General features: G+C 40.6%; 1 protein-coding gene across 1 annotated transcript in view; it reads right to left on the minus strand.

The window, feature by feature from the left end:
• Positions 1-21,464, minus strand: part of WDR44 (WD repeat domain 44) — a 126,374-nt gene that overhangs the window by 71,887 nt on the left and 33,023 nt on the right. Inside the window, exon 2 of the mRNA XM_056125773.1 lies at positions 5,534-5,567. Within this exon, the coding sequence (XP_055981748.1) occupies positions 5,534-5,567 (34 nt within the window). The remainder of the gene's footprint in view (positions 1-5,533; positions 5,568-21,464) is intronic.

The following is a 21,464-nucleotide window of genomic DNA, read 5'->3' on the forward strand; positions in this document are numbered from 1 at the left end:
GTTGCGGCAAGGTCTGGTGTTGTTAAAAAGGCACGTGTTGCGGCTCTTTGGGATATCTTACTAGCCCATCTTATAAATATTTTAATGGAATTTGGTTATAAACTAAAAAATAAACAGAACCTGATTTATAACACATAGATGAAGGCCCTTGCCTTGCATGGCCTGGGTTGGTTTCCTAAGCAACAACAGGAGTGACCTCAAAGTCAGGAGTAACCCCTGAGGCCCTACCAGATTTGACCCCAAACAAAACAAAAATCCTTTTTAAAAAAAACCTGAAAAAAACTCTAATCAAAGCTCATTAGTAAGATAATATTGACAAGAAAATGGAGAGAGGAAACCTGAAAACTGATAAGTATTAAGAACAGGCCAGAGCGAGAAAGGGACACTCCTTCACTGTTGGTGGGAATGTCCATTGGTTCAGCCCTTTTGGAAAACAGTATGGAAGATTCTCAAAAAATTAGAAATTGAGCTCCCATTTGACCCAGCAATACCACTCCTGGGAATATATCCCAGAGAGGCAAAAATGTGTAGTCGAAGTGACATCTGCACTTGTTTGTTCATTGCAGCACTCTTTACAATAGCTAGAAACTGGAAGAAACCTGAATGCCCAAGAACAGATGACTGGTTAAAAAAACTTTGGTACATCTACACAATGGAGTACTATGTAGCTGTTAGAAAAGATGAAGTCATGAAATTTACATACAAGTGGTACAATATGGAAAGTATCATGCTAAGCGAAATGAGTCAGAAAGAGAGGGATAGACATAGAAAGATTGCATTCATCTGGGGGATATAAAGTAACAAAGTATGAGATTAATACCCAAGAATAGCTGAGATCAGCACCAGGAGGATTACTCCATAACTTAGAGGCCAGCCGGGTATCCTAGAGGAAAGGGCAGTTCAGATAGAGAAGGGAGCACCAAATAAAGGATGTTTGGAGGATCCTCCCAGGAGGGGAGATGCATGTCGAAAGTAGACTATGGACTGAACATGTTTGCCACTCAATGCCTCTTTTGCAGACCACAACACCCAAAAGGAGAGAGAGAACACAGGGGATTGCCCTGCCACAGAGACAGGGGGGATGGGGGGGATGGGGGTGGGAGGGATATTATCCATGGTGGTGGAAAATGGGCACGGGTGGAGGGATGGGTATCTGATCATTGTATAATTGAAACCAAAGCACAAAAAATTGTAAATCTACAACTTTAAAAAAAATAAAATAAAATAAAGGGGAAAAAAAAAAGAACAGGCCAGAGAGAAAATACATGGGGCAAGGGGTTTGACTTAACATGCAACTGACTCTACTTTGATCCCCAGTACTACCTATGGCCCACTGAGCACTTCTGGCAATCACTCTTAAGGAGAGCCAGGAAAAGTCCCTGGACACCGCTATGTGTAGCCCAAATCATCCTCTAAACATAAAGATGGAGAAATAGTACAGGGGTTAAGGCACTTGTGTTACCAAATGGCTGATCCAAATCTGATCTCCAGTACCACCACGAGTGGCCCTGAGCACAGAACCATGTAGTAGCCTAAAACCATTCCTACCCAAAAGAAACAGTTAAAGCACATTAGAGAAGCAAATTCAACTGACCTATAAATGAAGTATAGTTAACCAATTAGACTCCAATAACTGCTCATTAGTAGAAAAATCAGGTGTACTATACATCATAGCTCTGTGGATATTGTGTCTAAATTAACCAGAGCAAAAATACATTCATAGTTCTTGTACCTCAATTTAATCAAATACTTACAAAGACCACAGATAAACGTCCTTACACTGACCAAAATTGCCTGGCAGTGATGATTAGGCTTCTATTTTATTTGGCTTTAACAAAATTATCTTGAACTTAGAACTTTAAAAGATATTAACTCCTATAAAATTGCTGTTTAATTCCAGGTGCCTACGAGAGGATCTGATATCAAGAAGAGCTAATCAGATCTATTTTTTTGTGGGGGAAGGGGATGGGCCATACTTGGTGGTGCTCAGGGTTTACTCCCAGCTCTGTGCTCAGGGATCACATCTGGTGGCACTTGGAGAACCACATGTGGTGCTACAGATTGAACAGGGGTTGGCGGTGTGCCAGGCTTGTGTGCTCCTTACCTGCTATAGTCTACTCTATATACTGCCCTAATACTCTATATACTGCTATATCCATGGTCCCATGAGAAAATTTCTTATTAAGACCTGCTTTAGTATATATAAAGTCATGTATGGCACTCTCCTCTTCATGTCTAAGATGCAGGAGGTCCATCCTTTCATTCTTCCTTTGGAGATAAAGCATCATAAGCCAAGAATGTGCCTGTAGGTAATTAACATCAATTAAGATGTCAGACAGTTATTTACAACCTTCTTCTGGAGATGGGTTAGCCCACAACCCACTCCCACTAGAGTAAACCACAGCTTCTCACTGTCAGCACATTTCCCAGTCTCAATCTATCATCACCTCAGAAATATCACCCTAAAAGGTATATGGTAGATTATTCAATTTTTAGCAATTCATACTGCAGTTTATCTCTATCTGTGCTGGGTATCTCACAGTTGCTGGTACCCTTCTGACAGTACTTCGTTCTAAGATGTGAGCTTTTTAATTTTAATCACTTTTTTCAAATGTAAAAGGTTAACATTTTAACAAATTACACAAAAACGATTTCTAGTCAATAAAACCTTAATTATTACTATTAAAAGATATTATGTCCTCTTCTGCATACACTCCCCCAACTTTCCCATCATGCATCTTTTATTTACTCTGTGCACCCCCTCAAAAAAAACCCTCTGGAGAACACAGCTGTAAGACAAAACTCAATCACTTTCTAAATGTCTTGTTTCAAAAATTTAAAGATCAGAATTCTTAATCTGACACTCCTAACTTTTCAAATTCTGACCCCAATTTACCTTTCTAGCCTTTTATCACAGCAATGTTTGCAACATTTACAATAGTCAGACCAGTTTTTCAATGTTCCCAGAAATTCTGACGCTTAGTTCATACTCTTTATTACTTAACGCATAATACTTTCCAAATTTTTACCTATCTACCTATGTAAATCTCAACTTTCAAAGCCCAGCAAAAATACATCTCTGAAAGCTGAAAAATACCTCTCTGAAACTGTTCTCTGCTATTCCAGTTACAGTGGTCTAAGGGCTCTAAGATGGCTCTGTCAACCCCATCTCCTCTAAATTCCTTGTAGTACTTGTGGGCTATAAAAATCAATACCTCATGTATCATCTCTTGATATATGCATTTCTTTAGTGAGACTGTAAAATCACAAAAAATGACGACTATAGAAGAATTTCATTTGTGTATTGCTTAACTATCAACAGATATACTGTTATATGTAATACGCACTCAACAGCCTGAGTAAATCCATATTTACATAAAAATATACATATTTATTAAACTATAAAAAAGAAATAAATTGTTGATATATGGAAAAACTTGACAGATCTCAAAGGTCACATACTATATGATACCATTTATAGGAGAATAAAAAATGACAAAATTATAGAAATGAAACAGATCAGTGTTTGCCTGGGGTTAGGAATGTGGGTGAGGTGGCAAGTATGGCCTTTATAGCACTGGGAGATCTTAGTAGTCATGAAATAGATCTGCATACTGATTGTGATGCAGGTTACACAAATATTCATGTGTAATAAAATGACAGTGATACATTCACATTGCATTCATGTCAAATTTCTGTTTTTGATATTGTACTATGATATACAACCATAGGGAACACAGGTGAAAGACACATATGATTTCTCTGCACTATCTTAGCTTTCTGAAAATCTACAATTATTTCAAAATAAAAATCAAAACAGAAAAATACAACTCCGTATTTACTAAATATGTAAATATTCTATTTTAATTCACAATGATAACAATGATAATTACTAAGATAAATTCCTACAACCTATTTGCTATATAGCTTTAAAATATCCTATAGCTGAGGCTAAATAGATAGTACAGTGGTTAAGGTACTTGCTCTGCATGTGACAGTCTCCATTTTAATCCCTGGTACCACATAGTCCCCCTGATTGATGCAAAAACCCAAAACCAAAAGTATCTGAACAAATAATGGTTTTTAAAACCCATGAGTGTAATTAATTGCCAATTGTTCCTGAATAGAGGGACTGGGAAAAGAAAGGATATGGGATAAGAGAGAAACTGCATTTTCAACTATCTACATTTTGCACCGAGCACATTTTAACCATGTCCATGCATTATTTTTAAATAATATTTTTAGGAACAGAAAAAGTACAAGTAACTAGGCATATGTCTTGCATGAAGTCAGCTCCAATTCGACCCCTGGCACTTGGAATACATATGGTCCCCCAAAGTACTGCCAGGAGTAAGTCCTGCGCACAGAGCCAGGAGTTAAGTCACTCCTGAGCACAGATGGGTGTAGCTCACCTCCAATTTTGCTTTTATTAAATATTGAGTTAAATTTTTTTGCAATGTCAGGGTTGAACTCAGGGTCTCACATTCAAGGCAAGTGTTCTACAGTTGAGTAACATGCCTCGCCACCACAGAATGCCTGACCCTCCAAAAAAATGTAAAATGGAAGGAATATAGAATAATGATATAATATTTCATAAACACTCAGTTTAAGAAAAAGAACACTATAACCATGAGCTTACAAGTCTCAAATAATATTTCCCATTTCCATTATATTCTTTACCCCTTAGAGATGACTGACATTCTAGACTTCATCATTCCCTTACTGTTCTTTAGTTTTAATGTGCTGGCATTTCCAAACAATATATTATTTAGTTTTGCATGCTCTGAACTTAATATAAATGCAATCTTACTGCATGTATTTTTCTGTGACTTGTTTTTATCCCCACTCAAAACTATGGTGCTGAAATTCATCCATGTTATTGTGTATACCTAATTCATTCATTTCCACTGCTGTAGAATATACCACAATTTATCAAAGAGATCAGTATCCAATGTGTATAAATAGAAGGTAGTGACACTGGAACTGAAAAAAAGATAGAGCACATTTGAGATTATACATATACATACACAACCATACATACAGAGTATATACTCTTTGACATAACAAGTTCTGCTTGTTAATACGAATGTACCTAAAATGGCTATAGTGGAATAATGTATCAAAAACAAAATCCTTTTCTTGGATGTAAGTCTGGAATTGATAGCTGAATATAATGATGACACAAATACATGGGTCCATAAAAAGTATCAAGTGTTTTAATAACTCCACTGTTTTGTCATGCAAGTATTAATTTTTCAATTAAAACACATTCAAATACAAGTATCATAGTGTTTACTGTTCTAAATGTTATCAACAAACTAAAAATTAGGGGGAATTAAAAACAGTCTCATTTTATAGCACAGCTTTGGAAATTAGGTTTTTCCACAGCACCTAACCATAACAAGTAAGATTCAACGACATTACAATTCAGAAAATAAAGCAAAAGCAAAAAAATTACATAAAGAGAAAAATAAATGAAAAGTGTACAGGATTTATATGAACATATGTGTAACTTTCAGAAGGCTCAACTTACGTTTAATGTTGAAATCCCAACCTTTCCTGGAGACCTGTTCAGAAATAAAAGTAGGATTTGAATAGTGAAGGTGAGAAGGGAAATGCTCCTATAAACTTTTAAAGATAACCCTCACATTTAAAAATCATGTATACATTTTGGGGTTTAAAAACCTTTTGGGCCTTTGGTACATCTACACATAGTAATGGAGTACTATGTAGCTGTTAGAAAAGATGAAGTCATGAAATTTACATACAAGTGGTACTACATGGAAAGTATCATGCTAAGCGAAATGAGTCAGAAAGAGAGGGACAGAGATAGAAAGACTGCATTCATCTGGGGAACGTAAAATAACAAAATAGAAGACTAACACTCAAGAATAGCCGAGATAAGTACCAGGAGGTTCACTCCATGGCTTGGAGGCCAGCCGCACACGCTAGAGGAAAAGGCAGCTCAGACAGAGAAGGGAACACCAAATAAAGGGTGTTGGGAGGATCCTCCCAGGATGGGAGATGCATGCTGAAAGTAGACTATAGACCAAACATGATTGCCACTCAATGCCTCGTTTTCAAATCACAGCACCCAAAAGGAGAGAGAAAACAAAAGGGAATCCCCTGCCACAGAGGCAGGGTGGGATGGAGGGATGGGGGGTGGGAGGGATCCTGGGATCAGTGGTGGTGGAAAATGGGCACTGGTGGAGGGATGAGCATTCGATCATTGTAAAACTGAAATCCAAGCACAAAAATTTGTAAGTGTACAACTGTACCTCATGGTGTTTCACTAATAAAAATTAAAAAAAAAACCTTTTGGGCCTATAAAATGTAGGATACATTAAAAATCAGGTAAGAAAATTAAAGTGGACCCATAATCTTACTACTTAGATATCTGCGCATATATATTTGATTTTCCCAGGTAAGTAAATGTAACACAAGACTGTAATAAACATCTTGTAAATATGTGCCTCTCCATGATAAATTTCTTTAAAAGTAGTTTTTCTAGAAGAAGAACTGAAGATCAAAAGAATATTCTCTTCCAGGATTCTAAAAAACTTTCGAATTGACCTCTAGAGCAACTGTGTCAATTTACATTTTAATTTGCTCTGAGTGCCTATTTCCTAATATCACTGCTAAAAATTAGTGCTATTTATGAATTTGATAGAGAAAAGTACATCTCATTGTTGTCCCTTGTCACAGATAACATTTGCACTTATCTGATTTATAAGATGGAAAAAATTATATGCATTAGAATTTATATTGATTTTGAAGATACTCATTTTTGTTCAAAGATCCTCTCTATTCTTAAAGAGAGATTACAAAGATACAGTAATTTTTTTTTGCTTTTTGTGTCACACCTGGTGATGCACAGGGGTTACTCCTGGCTCTGCACTCAGGAGTTACTCCTGGCGGTGCTCAGGGGACCATATGGGATGCTGGGAATCGAACCCGGGTCGTCCGCATGCAAGGCAAATGCCCTACCCGCTCTGCTATCTCTCCAGCCCCAAGATACAGTAATTTTAAAAAGTAAGTCACCAATTGTTTTCACACACCCCCACTTACTCTTCAAATATTAGAGTTGACATCTACTTCAAAATTCAATAGAGGGTTGGAGAGATAGTACACTCTTTCTACAAGGCACTTGCCTTGCAAATGGCTGACCTGGGTTAGATACCCAGCACCCTATGTGTTCCTACAAGCCCCACCAGGAGTGATCCCTGAGTGCAGAGACAGGTTAAGTCCTGAGTACCTCTAATGGTGCCTCAAAGCTACATCTATACCTACATTTATATTTCTTTATTTTATTTTTAATTTTATTGAATCACTGTGAGAAAGTTACAAACTTTCATGTTTGGGTTACAATCACACAATGATCAAACACCCATCCCTCCACCAGTGCACATTCCCCACCAACAATCTCACCAGTATACCCTCCCCACCCTCCCCCCGCCTCCATGGCAGACAATATTCCCCATACCCTCTCTCTACTTTTGGGCATTATGGTTTGCAATACATACACTGAGAGGTCATCATTATCTACTTCGGCACAAAACCTACATTTATATTTCTATGAGAGAAACACAACTAGATAGAGACTTCTATTTACGGAATAGGAAGTATACCTTAGTAAGTATTAATGTATATATTATATTTTTACTATGCAGAAAGAACAGTTGTAAATTATTAATATGCTATTCTTCATTTGTTTGGGAGTGGGGGGCTGGGCCTCCCAAGCAATGCTCATAGGGTCCATCAAAAATTTTCAGTAATACATGGCTAACCTGACTGGAAGGTTCAATGTTCAAGCAGGCAATATGATATGGGTCAGGTCCAGCAATGATGGTGGCCTCTGGCGCCATTTCATGTAGTGCTAGGGACCTCCAGGTCTATACTCAGTGATGCCTAGGAGTGAGGGGGTAATGATGAATTGCCAGGGATCAACCTCAGTTTCTACATATGCAGGGCATGTGCTCTAATCCTCTATATAAGCTCTATCTCCCCAGCCCCTACATTTTCTTTTACAAAATTTAATTTGGGCTAGAGAGATGGTACATGGGCTTGCACAAGGCTGACCTAGGTTCCCTCCCCGGCACCACATATAGTCCTCTGAGTATTGAGTATTGCCAAGAGTGATCCTTGTGCATAGAGCCAGAAGTAAGTCCTCAGAGCTCAGACTGGCGTGAGTTGCATGCAAACCAAGCACTGTAACACCTGTATGTTCCCTGTGGACCCTATTAACATACCACTAGTGCCTGGTACACAATGGGTTCACCACGTAACAACAAAAAAAATCCCTTCATTCAATTAACATTTATGGCATACCTACTCTGTACTAAGAACAAAGATGAACAAAACTCAGTTCTAGGCCTTCCATCCTGGAGTGCCCAAATCCCTGACTTGCAATGAGGTGCTCATTCTCTCTCTCTTGCTCTCTCTCTCTCTCTCTCTCTCTCTCTCTTTCCCCTACCCCCCCACTGAATAAAATTATTTACTTCACTTTAAAACAATCCAATTTGGGGCAGGAGTTGTAGTACAGGGGGTAGGGAGTTTGCCTTGAATGTGGCCGACCAGGGTTCAATTCCCGGCATCCCATATGGTCCCCTGAGCAGCACCAGGAGTGATTCCTGAGTGCAGATCCTAAGCATCGCTGGGTGTGGCCCCAACACCTCTACCCCCCCAAAAGGGACAATTATAGTTTAGGGAACATTTAAAACTTGTTGAATAAAAAAAGGTAAGCATAGAAATTAATGCTTACCCATTTAGTTGCAACACAAGGACAACAGTTTCCTGTTAAGGTGGGGAGATAGTCAACAGAGGTTAAAGCATCTACCTTGCATGCAAGTGACTCAAGTTCAATACCTGGCATTATGTATGGTCTCTGAGCACCACCAGGGGGTCACTCTTAAGCACAGAGCAGGAATAACCTCTAAACACAGCTAAGCGTATCCCCAAAACCTAACCCCCAAAGTATCATGTTAACAAGGGAAAATTTCCAGAAAGAAAAATTGCATATCCCCAAGCACTTTGATTCTTTGGCATAACTATCATTGTAATATAACAAATCTATTTATGTAGAGGTGATCAGAATCAAAGCTATTTCTTTCTCTTTCTTGTTTGTTTTTTGGCCATACCCAACACTGCTAAGGGGTTAATACTGGCTCTGCACTCAGTAATCACCTTTGCTGGTGCTCAGAAGACCATACGGGATACAGGGGTTGAACCCAGGTTGGCTGCATGCAAGGCAAGTGTTTTAACTGCTGTACTATCTCTCTGGCCCACAAGATGAATGCTGTTTTTTTTTTTTTTTAAAGAAAATTCCACAAAAAAGTTGAAAAGGTGGCTTAACAGGCTTGGGTGTACAAGTTTCATGTAGGAGTCCTGAGTTCTAACTTTGTACCATATGGTCCCCCACCAGGAAAAAACCTCAAGCACCTAGCTGGGAGTATGCCCTGAGCCTCTCTGGAGGTGGCCTTAAAACTAAAAGGAAAAGATTCCACAAAGGATGTCAATAACAATGAAAATTTTATAATAAACTTAAACAAACAAACCCCAAACCCCAAGAAACCCCCAAATCTGTGGTATGGCTCAATTTCCACCTGACAGATACTCTGGGTATTAATCAGTAAAGAAAATAACCTGCTATGAAAGCACAGCAGTAAGAAGATATTTCTTAAAATTAAAGCACCATAACTTATTTTAATGTTACTTTTACATTGAGATTTGTGGTTTACAATGCTATTAATAGTTTCTCATGCACTGAATTCCAACATACCCCTTCGGTCTCCCATGAACCACCCCTCTCCCAAGCCCCCCCAACTCAATTGTGTGGATCAGTTTTCCCATCATGTTGCCTCCAGACCTTTGTTGCTACCTTGCTGTTATCTTTTTAAAAATTGTTAAGTGGGGGGTGAGGGAAATAGCTCAGAGAACTTGCTTTGTATTTGTGAGATTCTAGGTTTGATCCTCAGCAGTGCAAACAAAAACAAAAACCTGAGCCTCATAAATAGTAGAGAAGGGAAGAAAAATCTACCTTCCCCATGACAATCACTTTGAGGAATCTGCTCATGATTTTTAGATTTCAGTCAAAATAAAACAAACAAGAATATAGAGTCTTGCATGTAACTGGTGATTAAAAGCACTCTCTGGCCCTTGATCTAAGGTACTGCTGAAATATATATGTGGAGGCTTACCTAGGACTGGGTATATGAACTAAAAGAACAATTTAATGCTTGAGGAGAAATAACAAAAACGTCTTTCAGATAGATGAACTTTGCTCAAGTACTGTTTCTACCATTTCTACTATTTGTGATCTTGATAAAATAACTTAATTTCTCCAAACTACAACTGCCTCCTCTATGTAAGGTAATAATACTATCTACTTCACAGGACTGCCATGAGGATTAAGTAAAAGGAAATGTGAAGCATACACAGTAAATGATAGCTTGTTCAGCTGCTTTGAAATACTCCACCGAAATTCACAGAGGAAGAGCTTCACCAAATTTCTCAAAGGCATTTTTGGCAATCTGTCAATAGATGGGAGCCTGAAGCAAATTCATGGAATACAGAAAAGATATTTTGTGCTTACTTCGGCAGCAAAGTGCTCACTTCAGCAGCACATATACTAAAATTGGAAAGATATTTTATAGCCCATCAAGCACCAGCCCACTTAGAATAGGAACATGAAAAAAGTCAGATGGTATTGAGCTGTGATTACAATGGGATCCTGCTTGCAATTAGCAGTGTCATTAAACGAAAAACTAATAACAAAAGACATTCACATTAGAAAATGTTTAAATATTAAACATTTTAAATGCCTTTAAGATTTCAATAGGTGGTACAACATTTCAGAATACTACAGCTTCTTCCAGTAGATTAAGTCTAAACTTGTCTTTTAACAGAGGTGTTTCTAAGACTAAGATTTTTTTATTATACATCTTTTGATCCATTTATAGAACATTAACATCCAGTAACAAGTGAGGACATATTTAGAATCTGCAAGCTTGGCCAAAATGATTTGTATGTAATGCCAACAAGGAAAAAGAGCAATTCATTTCACAGCAAGAAAGAAACAATAAATCATTATTGAGTATTCCCATGTGAAGCGTTCCTAATAGGGACCCTATAATAATAAAGAAACAATGGCCATCATTTACTAATCCTGTGCCAATAACTGTGATAAAACTTCACTTGCTTTTGTTTCTTCAGTACTCAAAACTTTCTTGTGAGGTAGTTATATTACCTTACTCGTTTATACAATAAAATGCCAAGGCTTGATCAGATTAAGTAATTTAAACTACTATGCTGCTAAATAATTGGCCAGATTTTAAACTCAGGCAAACTAACTCCAATGCCCATTCTCTCACCTTCTTTGCAACATTACTTACTCCTTTCTGGGTAAGGTCTTGATGATAAGGTTATATGATGGTCATAAAACTATTCTAATTGATAGTATAAAAGAGAATCACCAAAGAAAAGGCAGCTAAGTGCTGCTCTGTTTGTTGGTTGGACTGAAGTGATTAAGTCAGAGCCTCTAAATTCTGATGTGTTTTAGGAATCACAATCCTTAAGTGATTTGCTCTTCTCGAGAAACAAAGAAATGCTGCATATATAATATTTTCCTGCTTCTCTCTAAGTGCCAAATTTCTGAAAATTATTTTTGAATTTTGACACTACTTCCACTACCCAGCCGTCGCCACACTCCAGGACACTTTCTGGACCCGCGCAGACGCTTTGCGCTTTGCATCCACGCGACACATCATAAGACACTAAATACCCATCTTCCGGAATTGTCGTACCGTATTTGATAGGGTTCAAATATGGTATTAGAGGTCGCCCAAAAAGCCTCTATCCCTCTCGGAAAGACTGGCAAGCTACCGAGAGTATTCCACCCGCACAGAAGAGCCTGGCAAGCTATCCGTTGTGTATTCGATATGCCAAAACCAGTAACTACAACTGGTCTCATTCACCAGACCCTGAAGGCTTCACCGACATGGCAGCACTGAGAAGGATGAGAAAGGAGAGGCCGACAAAATCTCAAGGCCGAACTAGGCTGCCACAACGAAGGAAGACAAAAATGATCGTCTGTACTTTCAATACACGTACGCTAGCATCAGATGCATCCATCGAGGACCTGATGGTACAAGCGCGAATGATCAAGTACGACATCATTGGTCTGACCGAGACAAGAAGGCACGAATCTCACCATGCCGTTTTCGACACTGGAGAAGAATTGTTCCTCGGAAAATGCGATAAAAGAGGTGTTGGAGGCATCGGTGTCCTTGTCAACACAAACTTGGCCAAGAGCATTGATTCATTCGAATGCCTAACAACCCGAATCGGACGTTTACATTTGAACAGATGTGGCTCACTGCCTGCAGTTTCTATCTTCGTTGTCTACGCACCAACATCTCATTATGATGAAAGAGAAATCGAGAAGTTCTACATGGAGCTAGAGAAGTTCTATAAAGAAGACCACACCTTCTACAAGATCATTGTGGGTGATTTTAATGCCAAGATAGGACCGAGAAGATCAGCTGAAGAACTTCACATCGGGACCCATGGCCTAGAATGGAACGAACAGGGTGAGAGACTGTGTGAGTTCATCATGTCGACCAAGACCATTCATGGTAACTCACAGTTCCAGAAGGCAGAATCTAAACGATGGACATAGGAGTCTCCCGGTGGACGATTCCACAACGAAATAGACCACATCATATTCAATCGACGGTTTTGCCTAACCGATGTCGCTGTTGTCCCAAAATTTCTAACGGGATTGAACCACCGTCTCCTTCGTGCAAAATTCTACTTCACAGAGCGGGGAGAAAGGGCTGCAAAGTTCAAAAAGAGAACTCCCAGAATGACTACCAACTGGGAACTCTTTGGTACTATTGCGGCAACATGGGAAGATGCCATTGTTGACAACATTGGCGAGGAATATGATCGACTGGTTCAGCACCTCCATGAATGTGCGAGGAACGCCAAGAGAGAGATAGCCACAAAAAATCGCCTATCTTCGAAAACTCTTGAGCTAATTCGCCAGTGTCGTTTGGCGCATGCCTCAGGCAACCGCAAGCTAACGTCCGAGCTCGCAAAGCAGTGCAGAGATGCGATCAAGGAAGACCTCAAAGAGAGAAGAGCATAAGTACTGGTAGATGCGGCAGAAGCCGGGAAAAGTATTCGTAACGCCCGCCTGTCCTTCGCCAACTACAAGACCAAGATGACTGCCCTTCGACGTCCTGATGGATCCATCACATCCTCCAGAACGGCAATGGAGATTATCCATGACTTCTACTCAAATCTCTTCGATAGGCATGTCCACTTGCCTACATACCAAATTCCACAGGATGGATATGTCGTTCCCAATGTTCTCCCTTCCGAAATCCGACACGCCATTTCGTCGGTAAAGAAACAAACAGCACCCGGCCCAGACAAGGTCAGACCTGAACACCTGAAGAACCTGCCATCAGTACTCATCAATACACTGGCTCGGCTATTCACTCGCTACCTGTCTGAATGCAAGGTTCCATCCCAATGGAAAACCAGCAGGACCGTACTAGTGTTCAAGAAGGGAGACATCCATGACATTGGCAACTATCGCCTGATCTGCCTATTGTCTGTCATCTACAAGTTGTTCACTCGAGTCATCCTAAATAGGATTGGCAGAACACTAGATGAAGGACAACCATGCGAGCAAGCCGGGTTCCGCAAAGGATTCAGCACCATCGACCATATCCACACGATAACCAAGCTCATTGAGGTTTCTCAGGAGTTCAAGATGCCGCTCTGTTTAATGTTCATTGATTTAAAGAAGGCCTTTGATTCTGTTGAGACAGAAGCGGTCATTGAAGCCATAGCCAATCAGGGCATTCAAGCCCAATACATCAGGATCCTCCGTGAGCTGTATTGCGGATTCACTACCAGGATCTCACCATTCTACAAAGAAGTGATCGTTGATGTCAAGAGAGGGGTGCGGCAGGGTGATACCATTTCACCGAAACTCTTCAGTGCCACCCTCGAGAACATCATGCGACGACTGGAATGGGAAGGAATGGGAGTGAAGATAGATGGTCGGCAACTACACCACCTCCGCTTTGCTGATGACATTGTTTTAATAACACCAAACATCAGCCAAGCGGCACAAATGCTGGCCGACTTTGACCGTGAGTGTGAAAAGGTAGGACTACAGCTGAATCTTACGAAGACAATGTTTATGACAAACAGCCTCGTTCCTGACGCCCCATTCGCTCTCAATGGACCGACCATCTCCGAATGCAACAGCTATGTCTACCTAGGTCGAGAGGTCAACATGACAAATGACCTGGCAGCCGAGCTGCGCAGAAGGAAGAGAGCGGCTTGGAATGCCTTCAAGAACGTTGAAGAAATAGCTAAGAGGACGAAGAACCACCAGCTCCTGGCACATCTCTTTGATTCCACTGTTCTTCCTGCATTAACATATGCCTCAGAGACCTGGGCCCTACGTAAACAAGATGAGAACGCTATTCAGGTCTCCCAAAGAAGAATAGAAAGAGCTATGCTTGGAATATCACGTTTCACTCAAATGAGAGAAAGAATCCGGAGTTCTGACATCCGTCAACGATCAAGAATCAGGGATGCTGTCTCATTTTCCAAGGTGTCGAAAATCAGATGGGCTGGTCATGTAATGAGATTTAAAGACGACCGCTGGACTGGAGCTGTTACCGACTGGATTCCACGGGATGTCAAAAGACCGCGTGGCCGCCCACCTACCATATGGTCAGACTTCTTCGTCAAGATCATGAACGATCGGTTTGAGGCCTTTTATGTTCTCGGAGCGAACAGATGCCACTGGGCTACACTAGCCCGCGACAGGGACAAATGGAGACGTTACTGGCACCCGCTTGAGCAAATCGACGACTAACGGGAAGTTAAGTGATTAAGTGATTTAAAAAAGCCAAGCAGGGGTCACCACTTGCCAAGTTGAGAAGCACATCCAGTGACCAGCAGTGGAGCGATAGCACGGCGGGTAGGGTGTTTGCCTTGCACACGTCCGACCCAGGTTCGATTCCTCCCTCCCTCTCAGAGATCCCTGCAATACCGAGAGCATCCCGCCCACATGGCAGAGCCTGGCAACCTCCCTGAGATCGATATGCCGAAAACAGTTACAAGTCTCACAATGGAGACATTACTGGTGACCGCTTGAGGAAACCGATGAACAACAGGAGGACAGTGCTACAGTGCTACAGTTGTAAAGAACAAGCTTCAAGAAGAGGAAATGGAAATCTGGCTTTACAGCCAATAAGGGCTCCGGCAGCCGAAGACCTCCAGGACCAGCCACCACCATGCTGAGACCACTCTCCGCACACATGAAGGTACTGGCAGAGGGACAAAGCCACGCGGGTTCCGGGGCCGAGACCTCCAAGCCTACTCGGATTGGAGTCGAGCATCTTCCACCCAGATCCTCCAAATTCCAGTAGGCGGGGGTCACACCCACCACCTGGCCCCCTGGCGCCGTGTAATCCCATCAGCGGCCAAGACTCAGAGACTATAAAATTCAGATCCCGGAACGGCGCGGCCGCATTTGCGGCCGCGCGACATCTTATCAGAACTTTTTTTTATGACATCTTATTGTCTCATTCCTACTTTGGACAAACTTGCAGGCTATTGAATGTAGCCTGCCCACAGGGCAGAGTCTGGCAAACTCCCCGTGGCGTACCAAATATGCCAAATACCAGTAACAATGATGGGTCTCATTCTCCTAAAGAGCCTTGAATATAATCTCAGGGCTAGGATGAAAGAGACGTTACTGGGGCCTGCTCGAGGCAATCGACGAATAACAGGATGATGAAATGAAATGAAAATGAAATGAAGCAGGGGTCAAAGAGATAGTACAGGTATTAAGATATTTACCTTTGCATTTATCTGACCCTGGTCTGATTCCCAGGAATTCCAGGTTCCCTCACCCCCACCCCATAAAAGCACCACCAGGTCGTCATTTCTGAGCACAGAGCAGGAATAGCCCCTGAGCACCACTGACAGTTGTCCACTCCCCACCCCCCTATGAAATAATTGGTACAAATAAGTCAAGCAGTTTATCTTTCCCTTTAAAATGCTTTTCTAGAGAGAGAATATACAAATTCCATTTTTGTTTTTTGGGTCACACCCAGTGGTGCTTGGGGCTTACTCCTGGGTCTGCATTCAGGAAGCACCCCCAGTGGGCTCGGGAGACCATATGGGATGCCAGGCATCAAACCTGGTTCAGACACATGCAAGGCAAATGCCCTATCCCCTGAAATATCTCTACGATCCCACAAATTTCTCTTTCTTATTGACTCAGCACTATAACACTAAAAAGCGACACTATATTTTACTTTTGAGAATGGTTTTAGGGCCAACCTAGTATCAGGGGACCACATCGGGTAACAGGGATTGAATCTGGGCTGGCTGCATGCAAGGTACATGCTCTACCACTCTGGCCCCTACACTATACTTGAATACAATTTTGCCTTCCTGAAATCCAAAAGGGTAGGGGATTTACTTTCATACTACAGAATTCTATACCCTAACTTCTTAAACTGTGGGTTGTGACCCCAAATGGGGCTGTGTAATTTAAAAAGTTTGCTTTATTGAAGTGCATTGGAAAGCAAAGTTAATATATACTTGGTTGACTGGCTAAATAGGCTATATTAATAAAATGTTTTAAAGAGACAAAAGTTTTTTGTAAAATTAATGATTAACAGTGTTTTATTTGTATACCTAATTATTCTATAAACCTGTATACAGAGGGTCACATAAAAATTTCATAGTCAAAAAGGAGTCGTGAGTGGTGAAAGTTTAAGAAGCCCTAACTACTCTACACTACCATGCGAGGAATGCCAGTGCTTTACAGTTTGTTTTTCTTTCCTTGCTCTATGTGGTCCCATCTAAGAGCTGGCCAAATGCCTGCTTTCCTCTACATGTCCATGTCCATCCAATTATAAGCAAATATCATGGAGAGTATCATGCTAAGTGAAATGAGTCAGAAAGAAAGGGGCAGACGGAGAATGACTGTACTTGTCTGTGGAATATGAAATAACATAGTATGAGACTAACACCCAAGGATAGTAGAGACAAGAGCTAGGAGGATTGCTCCATGGTTGGAAGCCTGCCTCATGTGCTAGGGAAGAAGGCAGCTGGGAAAAAGATGGGACCAGTAAGTCAATGATGGTTGGAGGGATCATTCAGGATAGGAGATGCGTGCTGAGATAGAGAAAGGACCAAATATGATGTCCTCTCAGTATCTGTATTGCACACATGATGCCCAAAAGTAGAGAGAGAGTAAGAAGGAAGGTATCTGCCACGGAGGCAGGGGGTGGGAATGGGTGGGGGTGGAGGGAGGGATACTAGGGACATTGGTGGTGGAAAACATACACTGGTGGAGGGATGGGTGTTAAATCATTGTATGACTGAAGCTTAATCATGTAATCTTTGTAACTGTATCTCATAGTGATTCAGTAAAAAAATAAAATAAAATAAAAGCTTTCCTTTGCCTACCCTTCTACTTTTTGCTTTTTAATCCACACTGAATGGTGAAATATGGTTTCAAAAAAGGAGTGGGTTAGAGAGAGACATAGCACAGGGGTTGAGGCGCTTGCCTTGCAGACTGCTAACCCTGATTTGATCCTTGGCACCACATAGGTTCCACTGAGCAATGCCAAGAATGGTTCCTGAACACAGTTAGGAGTAAGCCCTGAGCACTGTTAGGTGTGACCCCCAAAACAAACAAAAAACTATAGGTTAATCAAAAACCATGAATTACTGGGTAAAAGAAGAATCTATAAGTTCCGAGTGAGGGTCTTCTGGATGAGAACTGATGTAGATGACCTTTACTGTGAACTCTGTGGCATTTTCTTGTTTGTTGAGAGGTTTTTCAAATGACTATTTCTTCTTAGTACTTGTATTCAAAAATCAGAGTTAATAAAGAAGTGTCCTGTGCTCCAGAGAAGGCTGAATGGTTTGACCATATACTTTGCATGCAGGAGACCACGATCCCCTGGGAACTGTCAGGAGTGACTCCTGAGTACAATGTCCACAAAATAAGTGAGGTATCACTAATATTCACCCCAAGACAACCTCTCAATTCCTGTTAACTTAGTCTCCAACTTCAAAATAGGGATAAAAACATTGTACTATTGCCAAGAGATTATTTGTCAAAAGAAAGCAGCCATTCATGTTCAAGTTTGGGTATGGACAAAATGGGGCATTAAAGGTCATAAAAACTAAATTCTACTCTTGAAGTTCCTGCCCAACCAGCTGCAATACTAAGGACGGGCTTTTTGTTTGTTTCGAGACACACCTGGGATGTGCTCAGTAGTTACTCCCAACTAGGTGTTTGGAGGACAGTTTGAGGGGGCCTCACTTCTGGCAGTGCTTCAGGGGCCATGCACTGCTTAGCAATTGAACCTGGGGTTCCTACATGCAAAACAGACACTCCAGCCATTTGAGCTATATCTCCCTAAAGCAAAAGGTTATTGCTATCATTGTTTCATTTGGGGCCACACTGGGTATTACTCGGGGGTCATGCACGCAGTTCCGGGATTAAACTCAGCCATCCCTCATGCCGAACAATGCTCAGTCAGTTGAGATATCTCTCTACCCCAAGGAAAAGTTTTAAGAGTTTAGCAACATTTTTTAAGTTTTCTTGACTTGAAAGGAAAGGAAAATATTGTGACTGTATGCTGATGAATGCTAACTAAACTTACTCTTGCTGAGTCATTTCATTGTATATAGAGATGCAAATCATTATGTTATTATATACCTGAAACTAATGTCATATGTCTGATTTCTCTAAATAAAAAATAGAATATATCTTGTTAATTATTTTAGGAGCATTTGAAATGAATGTGTATATATACAAAAACTGACCATTTAGTCAATAAGGTAAAGGTAAAGGCCCTCCCGTTGATCATCGATTTGCTCGAGCGGGTCCAGTAACGTCTCCATTGGAGACTTTGTTGTTACTGTGTCTGACATATCGAATACTCTCGGTAGCTTGCCAGGCTCTCCGAGAGGGGCGGAGGAATCGAACTCGGGTTGGCCATGTTGGCCGCTTGTAAGGCGAACGCCCTACCACTGTGCTATTGCTATCTTTGCTAAATTTTACTATACCTTTACTGAGTATCTGCCTAGTTGTTTTATCAATTATTAAGAGGATAACAATGAAATAATTGATTGCAATGAAAAAGGAGTTCTGATTATATTAGGAAATTTTAAGAACCTTAATTATTAGTTTGGGAGTAATAATGTAATTAATACAATGATTTATGGCTGATTTTCCCTAAATTTGAGGTACATTGTAGAAAATATAGGCTAAGCTCACCTATGCACACTGACCCAGAATTTTCCAATAATACTATTTTTTGTGTGTTTTGGGTCACACGTGACAATGCTCAGGAGTTCCTCATGGCTCTGCACTCAGGAATTGTTCCTGGTAGTGCTTGAGGGAGCATATGGGATGCTGAGAATTGAACCCGGGTCAGCTGCATGCAAGGCAAATGCCCTACCTGCTGTACTATTGTTCCGACCCACCAATAATACTTTGATATATCTAGTTAACGAGAAAAATACTCAAGGGTCAGGAATGTGGCTGAGCAAATGGCCTTCTATAGATGAATCCTGGATTTTATCCCCAGCATCACAAAAACAAAATTAAAAACATTTCTTCAGCATTTTCTGTAGATACTAAATAGAACAAATTAGATTCTTCCATTTCACAGGTTAGGTTCAGTAATTTCTTCCAGAAAATGTCTAGCTATTTATGCAAAATAACTGTATAAGAATTTTCTAGATTACTATACAATCATAATAATAATGATAATATTACTATATATTTACTATATTGCACACAAGTAAAAAAAATCCTTAAGAAACTCATAAGTAGGAACAGGAAGATTTCTCAAGGGATAGGATGGAGCAAAAGCTTTGCATATGAGAGCCCTGGGTTCAGTCTTGCAGCACTGCAAAGTACCCATAGTACTACTCACAGTAGTGCCTCTCTCTACTCTGTAGAACTTCTGGGTATGGGTCCCCTTAAAATAAATGATGAAAATGAAAAATCATAAGTAACAAATAGGCATATTGAAGAATTGGTGGCATAACCCTCACTTCAAATCAAGCATCTTTGACAGAGTTAGAATTCTAGCAACAAAGGGTGCTGGCATGAAAGTATAGCAGGTAGGATAATTGCCTTGAATGGGTTCATTCCTTGGCACCCCATATGGTTCCCCAATCCTGCCAGGAGTGATTCTTGAGCTCACAGCCAGGAGTAAACCCTGAGTAACACTACGTATAGCTCAAACCTTCCCCCCCAAAATAAAATAAAATTCTAGCAAAAGAGTTTAAATAATAAATGTGCTTCTAAAAAAAGTAAACAAAAATATAACTTTCTATTTTTAATGGCTAAGCTCCCCCAATTACCTAATAGTATAAAAGAAAAATCAATCCCAAAATATTCCAATATAAATCTCTTTTTAGAAAGCAGTAAGGGACCAGAGATATAGTATAGTGGGTGAGGAGCCTTCCTGATACATGGCTGACCTGGGTTTGATTCCTGGCACTTCATAAAGTTCCCCAAGTTCCTCCAGGAGTGATTCCCTGAACGCAGATCCAAGAGTAAGACCTGAGCACTTCCAGGCATGACCCCCAAATCTTAAATTAAGAGGGGCTAGATAAACAGTACAGTGAGTAGAGTGCTTGTCTTGCACTTAGCAGACCCAGGTTTTATCCCTGGCACCACATATGGTCCCCTAAACCCCACCAGGAGTTTTCCCCGAATGCAGAGCCAGGAGCAAGTAAGCCCTGAGCACCACTTGGGGTGTCCCAAAACTTAAAATAATTATTTAAAAATAGTAAATCTTCAATTTTACCCCATCATGTCTGAAACTGAACACACCGTCTATCAATGACAGTTATATTTAAACATGAGTGCCAAGCAATTTCTTTTTTCTTTTTGACTATAACCTGGATGCTTGAGGATCCATACAGTGCCAGGGTTGAACTCTGGGCTCCAGCATACAAGAAATGTGAATAAGCAATTTCTGAAACAGCTTCTAAAATAAATCTATAAATAACTATTAACATTATAATTTAAAAATAAAACTCCACATGGCTGACAATTCAAATAGTAAAACTATTTTTAGTATGGTTCCATTTAGGTTTTGAAAATAAAAGCAATTTTTAGATTAGTACTTCAGCAACTTTCAATAAAGATATTGTATCTGCTTTTCTATAAGGAAGTTATTTTCAGGGCCAGGCATGTGGCTCAATAGTAGAAGCATGGGCTGGAGTGACAGCACAACGGGTAGGGCGTTTGCCTTGCACTCAGCTGGCCAGGCCGACCCAGGTTCAATTCCTCTGCCCCTCTCAGAGAGCCCAGCAAGCTACCGAGAGTATCTCGCCCACACGGCAAAGCCTGGCAAGCTACCTGTGATGTATTCGATATGCCA

This window comes from Sorex fumeus, unplaced genomic scaffold (assembly GCF_029834395.1).
Source record: "Sorex fumeus unplaced genomic scaffold, SorFum_2.1 ptg000058l, whole genome shotgun sequence".
Classification (NCBI taxonomy): Eukaryota; Metazoa; Chordata; class Mammalia; order Eulipotyphla; family Soricidae; genus Sorex; species Sorex fumeus.